The 10190-nt window shown below is 44.9% G+C and overlaps 2 protein-coding genes across 3 annotated transcripts in view; both read left to right on the top strand.

The window, feature by feature from the left end:
- The window catches only part of Camlg (calcium modulating ligand), an 8376-nt gene extending 3219 nt beyond the window's left edge, over positions 1-5157 (top strand). Inside the window, exons 3-4 of the mRNA XM_021180525.2 lie at positions 1497-1562; positions 4552-5157. Coding sequence (XP_021036184.1) covers positions 1497-1562; positions 4552-4743 — 258 coding nt within the window. The 3' untranslated portion in view covers positions 4744-5157. The remainder of the gene's footprint in view (positions 1-1496; positions 1563-4551) is intronic.
- Positions 5158-7161: 2004 nt separating this feature from the next.
- Ddx46 (DEAD-box helicase 46) overlaps positions 7162-10190 on the top strand; it is a 48791-nt gene continuing 45762 nt past the window's right edge. Inside the window, exon 1 of one of the 2 annotated variants that reach the window (XM_021180249.2) lies at positions 7162-7692. In XM_021180249.2, coding sequence (XP_021035908.1) covers positions 7676-7692 — 17 coding nt within the window. In that variant the 5' untranslated portion in view covers positions 7162-7675. The remainder of the gene's footprint in view (positions 7693-10190) is intronic. The other variant, XM_021180248.2, reaches the window with a different exon arrangement.

Here is a 10190-nt window from a genome sequence, read left to right on the forward strand (position 1 = left end):
TTTCCCACTGCGCCATCTATCCAGGCCCAGTGCCTCATTTCTTTTTTTTTTTTTTTTGGTTTTTTCGAGACAGGGTTTTTCTGTATAGTCCTGGCTGTCCTGGAACTCACTTTGTAGACCAGGCTGGCCTCGAACTCAGAAATCCGCCTGCCTCTGCCTCCCGAGTGCAAGTGCCTCATTTCTATGTAAGGATTTTTGTTGTTTTGGTTTTCGGGTTTTATTCATATCAGATATTCAGTTGTTTGTTTCTTGCCTCTGCCACGTGACAATGTTTGTTCCTTTGCCCCTTTGATGACCTTTTACATCTTAGAAATAATTATGTAGAATAAGTGCCATATTGATCCTTTTCCTTTTGTTGAAAATGAGATATCAAGCTGCCAAACTTTTTTTTTTTTTTAATTTACATTGGTGTTCTCCTTGTATGTCTGTGTGAGGGTGTAAAATCCTCTGGAACTGGAATTACAGACAGTTGTGAACTGCCATGTGGGTGCTGGGATTTGAACCTGGGTACTTTGAAAGAGCAGCCAGTGCTCTTAATCGCTGAGTCATCTCTCAGGCCCCCTTCCTACTCTGTTTTAAGAAAGCCAAGTTGTTGTCAGAGGGATCTGTGGCTTCCCTTGGACTGCTGGGTTTATGCATACTTTTAGTCATTTGTCAGTCTCCTCCAGTGGAGAGAGATGTTTTCTGTACCACTTAATGTTACCAAAAAGGTAAGCTTTGGAGCCGGGCATGGTGGCGCACACCTTTAATCCCAGCACTTAGGAGGCAGAGGCGGGCAGATTTCTGAGTTGGAGGCCAGCCTGGTCTACAGAGTGAGTTCCAGGACAGCCAGGGCTACACAGAGAAACCCTGTCTCGAAAAACAAAAGAACAAAAACAACAACAAACAAAACAAAACAACAAAAAAAAAAAGGTAAGCTTTGGGCTGGGCTCTGTAGGGCACTTCTAGGACTCTGAAGTCTGAGGTAGTAGAATCATGAGTTCAAGGCCAGCCCCTATAGTCATGGTTCTCCACCTTCCTGATGGACCCTTTAATACAGTTCCTCATGTTGTGGTGACCCCCATCCATGAAATTATTTTCATTGCTACTTCATAACTGCAGTTTTGATGCTGTTATGAGTTATAATGTAAATATGTTTCCTGATGGTCTTAGGTGACCCCTATGAAAGGATCGTTTGAACCTCAAAGGGCTTGCAGGCCACATGTTGAGAACTGCTGCTCTACATAATAAGATTCCGTCTTATAAAAAAAGAATAGAATGTATAAGAGAGCACATTTGGAGAGGGAGCACACTGAGAAATTCCGTTTGAGCGTGTGTTATGGTTAGAGACTCAGACCATGTTGTTAGCTTTACTCTTCTGCAGAAGTAAGACACGTTCGCCTGCTGCACTAGATAGTTTCCTGTCCTGTTTTGCCTTTATAGCCATTGTTAAGTTGATTTATCATGATACAAGTAATTCTACTCGAAATACTTAATTTTATTTTTTATTTTTACAGTCTATATTCGCTCCATTTCTCACTTTGCAACTTGCATACATGGGACTATACAAATATTTTCCTAAGGTAAATTTAAGTCTTTTTCTTAATTATGATGTATTTAGATTGACTCGTGACTCCATAACAGTTAACAATTTAATTTACTTGTGTGTGCATGCATTTGTGTGTGCATGTGTAGGATACGAGAGTGTGGTCGTGCCTTTGTGGCAGTCAGAAGACAACTTCCTGGGTGGTTTTCTCATGCCTTGGCTTCCAGGGATCAAACTTGGTTGTCAGGCTTATAAGCAGGCTCTTGCCTGCTGAGCCACCTTGATGGCAGCTGACTCACTGTAAGAACTTAAAGGCTGGGAAGGTGCCTTGGTGCTTAAGAATACATACTGCTCTGGAGGACACAAGTTCGATGCCTAGCTCCCATGTCAGGTGGTTAACGATTACCTGTAACTCCAGCTACAGCTACAGTTGGATCTAACTCCTCTGGCCACTGTGGGTACCCGTACTCGTGTATGCATGCCTACACAGATACACAGAATTAAAAAATAAAAATAAATAATTTTTAATTGGAAAAAAAACTATGAAAAAAAACCCAACATTAAGGGAAACAGTTACACTGATCTGAGTTAGTGCTACAGGAGAATAAATACAGTCATACATACATACAGACAGACATACAAACAATAAAATGCTGTCCAGCCCAGGGTTACAGAGATAGCCCAGAGTTTATGAGCCTTTACTGCTCTTGTAGAGGACCCGATTCAGTTCCAGTAGGCACACTGGCAGCTTACAAGTACCTATAATCCTAGCTCCAGAGAGCCTGATGTCCTCTCCCGGCACGATGACACTTGCTTGTGCCCAGGGCTGAACATGTAACTCAGAAGGAAAGGACGCAGAGCATGGTGCACACACAAAAAAAGAAAAAAAAAAGAAATCAAAACCTATTAACCTATTGAGTCTGTGAACCTGTATTTTCTCACCTAGAAGCCCCAAGTGAATATTTAATCCAAAGTGAGCTTTCATAGTCCAAGTCTCTTGTTTTTCTTGAAGAAACATCTACATACGGTTTCTTCAGCTCTCACTCTATTGTCCACAACTGCAATAGATCTTCCTTCTCTCTCTTTTTTTAAAGATTTATTTCATATATATGAGTACACCGTAGCTGTTTTCAGACACACTAGAAGAGGGCATCAGATCTCATTACAGATGGTTGTGAGCCACCATGTGGTTGCTGGGAATTGAACTCAGGACCTCTGGAAGAGCAGTCAGTGCTCTTAACTGCTGAGCCATCTCTCCAGCCCCCTTCTCTTTTTTTAAGTTTATTTGCCAGGTGGTGGTGGTGGTCCATGATCTTAATCCTAACGCTTGAGAGCCAGAAACAGGTGGATCTTTGAGTTTGAGGCCAGCCTGGTCTACAGAAGGAGTTCTATGTTAGCCAGGAACCCTGTTGATAGGGAATCTCTATACTTGGTGAATTATGACTAAATCTGCTAAGAATATTCTTTTATTTTGTTTATTTGGTTGTTTTGATACAGTTTCTTTGTGTAGTCCTAGTTGTCCTAGAACTTACTCTACAGACCAGGCTGGCCTAGAACCTAGAAATTCCCCTGCCTTTGCCTCCCAAGTGCTGTTATTAAAGGAATATGCCACCCGCATCTGGCAAGAATATCCTAGTATGAGTCTTTATGTGGACATAAGCTTTCACTGCTCTTGGTTAACTATATAGCTTTTTATATATTGAAAGTTGCTGAGTTACCAGTAGCTATTTAGTGATACTAAATAAATAAATTTTAGAGATCACCTTTGAATTCCGTTAAAAAACTGAATCTGAGGCTGGAGAGACAACTCAGTGGTTAAGCTTAGCAGTTCTATCACACCAGTGCCAGGGCATCTGATGGCCTCTTCTGGTTCTGCAGGCACCAGGCATGCATGTGGTATGTGAACATACATGTAGGCTAACACCCATACACATAAACTAAAGATAATTTTACAAAAACGAGACTAGTGGTGGTGGCGCACACCTTTAATCCCAGTACTCCAAGGCAGAGAGGCAGGCAGATCTTTGAGTTCAAGGCCAGCCTGGTCTACAGAGGGAGTTCCAGGACAGCCAGGACTATACAGAGAAACCCTATCTTGAAAACTTAAAAGAAAAAAAGCCTAGTGTCAGGGGATAGCACTCTAGCAGGATTGAGGCTCTGAGTCTGAGCCTAGCATCTTCTGGATCTGCGCATCGTGGTTAGAGCCTATGAATTCAGCCATTGGGAAGGGGAGGTAGAAGGGTCAGTAAGTCTTCGATGTGTAGCAAATTTGAAGCCAGTGTGGGATCTCATATGAGATATATGTGGGATATCACATTGTGGGATCTCATATGTGAGACTCAGTGTATGATCTCATTCTCTGCTGCTTCTGACAGGACGCTACTCATCCCTGACAGCTTCTTTTCTCTCTCCTCTGGAATCCTTGCCTATATGTTTCTGTATGTGGTGATATACTGGGCATCAGAACTGCCAGATCCCTTCCTTGTGCTTGATTTACATAAGACACCAGTGCAGTCTCTATGCCATTTGGATCCCTATGTCACACACTATCATTTCATTCATAGCCTCATATCCAGTTTTATTTTTCTCTTTTTTTTACCCTGTGTCATTGTGTATCTCAAAAGTTGTTACTTATGGCTTGTTTCCAAAATGGCATGACTAATTAATTAATTAGAGACTTTCTACAGTGCCCTGGCTGTCCTAGAACTCACTATGATCCCAGACTGGCTTTGAACTCACAGAGATCCGCCTGTTTCTACCTCCCAAGTGCTGGGATTAAAGATGTGCTGTATCTTGGCTAGGCAAAATGACATAGTTATAAAACAATTTTGCTGGGCATCCTGATGTCTCCTATTGCCTAATAATCTTCAGATTTACCTATTGTGCCCAGTAAGTGTTGTCATGTTATTGTTCTGACTGTTCATTAGCAGTTTTGACAACTGAGGAGAGACGGCATCTGTCGTGTTTGTAGAGCGCAGGCGTAGTCTGCTGAGAGCAAACGATTAACTTCCCTTTCATCTGTACAGGGCGAGAAGAAGGTGAAGACGACGGTGCTGACAGCTGCGCTGTTGCTGTCTGGGATTCCCGCTGAGGTGATCAACCGGTCCATGGACACCTACAGCAAGATGGGCGAGGTCTTCACGGACCTCTGTGTCTACTTCTTCACCTTCATTTTCTGTCATGAACTGCTTGATTACTGGGGTCCTGAAGTACCCTGAAACCCGAGGAACTTAGAAGTTTAGAAGTGAAAACAACTTCTCTTCTATACTGCAGAGTCTCTAAAAGGGGCAAATTGGTTTATACCTTCATCAAAATCTTTGGCTTTACAGAAATCCAATGTAACCGTTTCCCTGATTTAAAAGGGTTGACTTTGTATCAGTCCTGGTCTGAGTAACCAGCTAGGTTAACGAACAGCACTAACGATTTTTCTTGTTTCATTAGAAGTCCAATCTTCCACTTTTCCTCTAATGTCTGAGATTTGTAATCCCTCTTGTAGGCCCAGGCTAGTCCTTTTAGTGACTAGATAGACAGGTCTCAGCCTGCCTAAAAGACTGCACTTTGTATTTCTGTCATTCCTTCCTAAGAAATGAAACCATCCTCAAAATAAAAGCGAATGGAATTAGATTGTCTAATAGAAGTCTGTACATTTTATTTTTATAAGTTTGAACACAAAGCCTGAAAGAGGTTAGCCAGATGTATCGTTTCTTGAGTCGATGTACACGTACATGTTTAAAGGAAGATGTGGTTACAGTTCATACACGTGGGCCGTAGTGGAGCTCGGAGACAGGATGCCTGCCTAGCACTGACGCTGACGTTTGAGGGGTGGGCAGTTACCCAGGTGACTGTAAAAAGTATTTGTACACTTTTTAAAAAAGGTTTATATTCTATGCATCTTGTATTGATCTCTTTTTTTGTTTAGATTTAGTTTTATTTGATGTGTCTGCGTGTCCTGCCTGCGTGTTTGCCTGTGTACCTTGTGCATGTCTGGTACTTGCAGAGGCCTGAAGAGGGAGTCAGATGAATCCCCTGGAGTTGTAAACAGTTGTGAGCGGCCCTGTGGGGACTGGGAACTGAATCAAAACACCCTCTGCAAGAACAGACAGCAATTGCTCTTAACTGTGTACCTGCCTCTCCAGCTCGACCAAAAATGTGCTTTCTCTATTCACAGTCATAGTTGGGAATTTTCTCTTGTACATTCTCACAAGTGTGTCTTTGTCTTTTGCCTTGATTTTCTGTGCTGCAACCAAACTCAGGCCTTGTGCACACTAGCTTGGTGGTCTGATATTGAGCTACATGTCTTTTAAGATTGTTCCTATTAGATTTATTCATTTTATCGTGTGTGTTTTGCCTGCCTGTATGTGTTTGTAGCATTTGTGTACTTGGTGCCTAGGGAGGTAAGAAGAGGGCATTGGAGCCCCTGGAATTAGGGTTATGGATGGTTCTGAACCACCGTGTGTGTAATGGGAATGGAACCCAGGTCTTCCGCAGGAGCAACAAGGGCTCTTTACCTCAGAGAAGTCTTTTCAGCTATGCAGAGTATCTTTTAAAAACAAACTTGAACAGAAATGTTAAATTTGGCTGGGCAGTGGTGGCACACACTTTTAATCCCAGCACTCGGGAGGCAGAGGCAGGTGGATTTTTGAGTTCGAGGCCAGCCTGGTCTACAAAGTGAGTTCCTGGACAGCCACATAGAAACCCTGTTTCAAAAACCAACCAACCAACCAGCCAACCAAAAACCAATGACCACACCTGCCAAGGGGTTGATGCATGGCCCCAGTCATCCAGGTATTCTTCTAGAATGCATTGTCTGTTCTTTTTCTGTTTTTGAGTTTGTTTGTTTTAAAATAGTTGCTCAGTGGTTCCTTTTTTTTTTTTTTTTAAGATTTATTTATTTATTATATGTAAGTACACTGTAGCTGTCTTCAGACACACCAGAAGAGGGCGCCAGATCTCGTTACGGATGGTTATGAGCCACCATGTGGTTGCTGGGATCTGAACTCTGGACCTTCCGGAAGAGCAGTCGGGTGCTCTAACCCACTGAGCCATCTCACCAGCCCTCAGTGGTTCCTTTTATTAGGCCTAATTGGTTTTCAGGAAAACATCCTTTTCCTAGGAAGGCACTGACCCTCCATTTTCAGCAGTCATGAAGTTAATTAGTCTTTTGCGGTCAGGTCTTGGAGGACCCCTGTAGGTAGGGAATCTATTTGCTCTTGCTTTGCTTTGTTCTACCAAGGTCAGGTTGTCTTTAATCTGATTGGTCATTTGAGGTGTTTGTAGGCATAGAAAATCCTTTGGGAGGACTTCTTTGTTCCAGTATAGGGGTAAGTTCTGTTAAGTAAAACACTTAAAGGACAGGTCAAAATGTGAATATAAAGATAATAAGCAGAAAAGAAGTGATCCAGACAAAGAGCCAGTGCAGGAGGGAGGCCCGTGCTTTTTGTCTGGTGCCTTTGGGCCCCATTTCCCGAGCGGTTGAATGGATCATGTATTCCCCCCTGCCCCGAAAGCTTCCCAGTGTTAACTATTATAATTCTTAGTGCAGTTTATCTCTGTTCTGTAGATTCTAAGTCTTCACATCTCATATTGAAGAGTCTTTCCTCCTCAGTATGACGCTCCTTGTGTCGGAGACACATCACTATTAGTAGTTCTCAGGATCTGGCATACACATAAGTAAGTGACTAAGTACGGAGCATATAAGGAGACAGGAGCATTATTTAATGCAGACTAAGGCAAACAGACACACTCCCTGGGAGAGCCGCAGGCTGCATTAGGTTCCTCGGTGGTCTGCGAAACCCTTGCAAGGCTGACCTGGCTAATGGCACACTCCATAGCGCCAATGAGGGCTGCGGGTTGCACTAGAAAAGTAAGTTGTTGCTGCCGGCGCAGCCCGCGCCGCGCGGCCTCCAGCCGGTTGGTGGCGCTGTGGGGGAAGCAGCCGCTTCCTTCCGCCCGCTCCTTCCTTCCGCACCCCGGCGCCAGCACATCCTGTTTTCGTTGGCCACGCTCTGATGGCGGTCACTGCTGGAGCTCTGTCCATTTCGTAGGACCGGTCCTCGCTCGGTACCGTGAGAGCTTCTGCCTCCCTCCTTTGTCCTCTTCATAGGCCTGCTCAACGTCCCCGAGGGCGCAGGCCTTCTGCTGGCCAGCAGCATGGGCCGGGAGTCTCGGTGAGTCCGCGGGCGAGCGGCTTCTTGGGCTCGGAGGGGAGCGAGCGGGTGGAGGGAGCGGCGCGGCGGGTGGAGTGTGGGCGGCCGCGCGTGTGGCTGCTGAGGACCCGGTCACCCGGGCTGTGACGAGGCGCAGCTGGCACGCAGGGCAGCCGATTGCCGTGAGCTTGCGACCACCGGTCGAGCCCTGAGCGGGAATAGTTCCCCGGACCCCACCCCGCCCATCACGGAGCCTCCTGCCTCATCCCCCGGGTCAACCCAGAGCCGGTTCACTCCCTTTCCTCTTCGTCTTCACAACACGTCCACTCTGGGTTACTTTCGTGCGCGCGTGGGCCTCTCTCTGCCTAAGTCATTTAGAAGGAGCGAATGCAGGCCTTTTTTTACGCACCTGCGATATGTGCAGGACCGGCTTTTATTAGGTTACAACAAAAACACCTGTTCCATGGGCATTTATTCCGTAGATACATTTTGTTACTTTGTTGCCTGCTTCTTTGTGAAACCTTTCACGCGGGCACCATACGGTGTCTTCCAAACTTTAGGTGTTAATAACGGATGAGGACCTTGAGGTAGATGATGATGATATTATTGCTACTACTATTACTATTATTATAATCATCATCTTGAAAGATGAGATGACTGGTATGTATATAGCCAGTCTGAAAGGTACTGTGGTTCACTGTGTAGGGAGAATGAAAACTTGGCGTACTGGGTTATAACTTAGGTTCAGGGAAACAAGCCAAGTGTGAGTGGAGCTGCTTGAAATTTTTGCAAACCAAAAAAGCCTGTAGCATCATCCGGATAAAGGGTGTGTTGCCAGTGACCACGGTTCTTTTTTTGGGGGGAGGGGGGTCCGAGACAGGGTTTCTCTGTATAGCCCTGGCTGTTCTGGAACTCACTTTGTAGACCAGGCTGGCCTTGAACTCAGAAATCTGCCTGCCTCTGCCTCCCTAGTGCTGGAATTACAGGTGTGAGTCACCACACGCGTCGTGATCATGGTTCTTGTGACAGTCTTGTAAATCTCTCAAAGGCATTGTTCATCCGGCTGCCCAGCCCAGAGATCTGGAAGCAATGTTCGACTCATTCCCCTTCTTGCTCCTGCCTTCTAGTTAGATTCTGTACTGTTTCTGCATTCCTGAAGTCTTTTGACTTAAAGCTGGTGCTTGATGTTAATTGTCCAGGCAGCCTCAACTTGATTCCTTCCTGAATTACCTTTCTTGATCTTGCTGTTATAATTATTATATTTATATTGCTGGAATCAAAGTAACAATAAGACCTTGCCATTTTTTGACTTAGTATCTGTTGGATCCTGTACTTTCAAGAGGAAATTCAGACTCCCCAGACCTTTCACAGAAGGTCCTTTTCACCCATTTACCTGCGTACAGTTGACTTCCTGCGGTGCCTGGCTTCCGCTCATCCGGAGCTTTCTTGGAGAGTAGAAGGTAGATCCTGAAAAGGCTCAGAAAGCGAATGGATTGTTTGTTGATTCCTAGTAATGGCAGCCTTCAGTGATGGCGAGGAAGGCTGCTATGAGCTGATGTCAAGGCCTCACACATTCGGAACATGGGCTGGACCACCATGGTGGCCTCTTCCCTCTGCACAGCCTCCCTTTCCTACTTATTCTGGCCCCATGTGGAGACACCCAGCCCTTCTCTCTTGCCCTCATACTTGGTATTTAATTCATAATTAAGATGAGTCAGTGCTAGTGTTTTGGGCTTCTATGTTTTGTCCCCACTGGAGATCTTGGTATTTCTCAGCATCTACTATCGCTATTCTGACCTAAGCGGGGCTTCTCTGAAGCCGGACGCTTGCTTCAGTCTCATGGTTTCTCTCCTGCTGTTGCCTCCTCCGTTTGATCTGTTCTGTGGTCAGCAACAAGACAATACTTTCGTTTTTATAGATACAAGCTGCCTCAGTCAAGGCTGGCTTCCAACTGCCAGAGGCACTGCCTCCACAGCTGAGTGCTGACATTGCATATCTGACTCTTGAGTGATAACCTTAAAAATAGTCATGCTTAAACATCTTCTGGTAACTTTTTCCTTTTTTGTTATTTATTGTAAGAATATTTACTCATGGGGCTGGAGAGGTGGCTCAGTGGTTGAAAGCCCTGGGTTTGCTCCAGAGGATCCAGGTTCAATTCCTAGCACCCACGTGGCTCACAGCTGTCTGTAACTCCAGTTCCAGGAGCGCGCACACACACACACACATTTGTACTCAGGTATATACATATACACAAAAATTAATTAAAATATTTGTTTAGAGCTGAGAACATACTGATCTTAGCCTGATTGACATAGTGGTCTTTCCTCAGTAGCTTAGACACCTTAATAACACTACAGGGGGCTGCTGCCATATGTGGCCCTATAGCTTTTTATCTTACTCAGGGTAAAAGACAGTCTTTGTAAGACCCAGTGAGGTTCTCCATATCTGAGTATTTTGCTATTTCTCTGGTCTTGTCTCGTGGTGCTCTCTTGAGTTCTCCCCTCCCCTCCCCTCCCCTC

The sequence above is a fragment of the Mus caroli genome, chromosome 13 (genome assembly GCF_900094665.2).
Source record: "Mus caroli chromosome 13, CAROLI_EIJ_v1.1, whole genome shotgun sequence".
Lineage (NCBI taxonomy): Eukaryota > Metazoa > Chordata > Mammalia > Rodentia > Muridae > Mus > Mus caroli.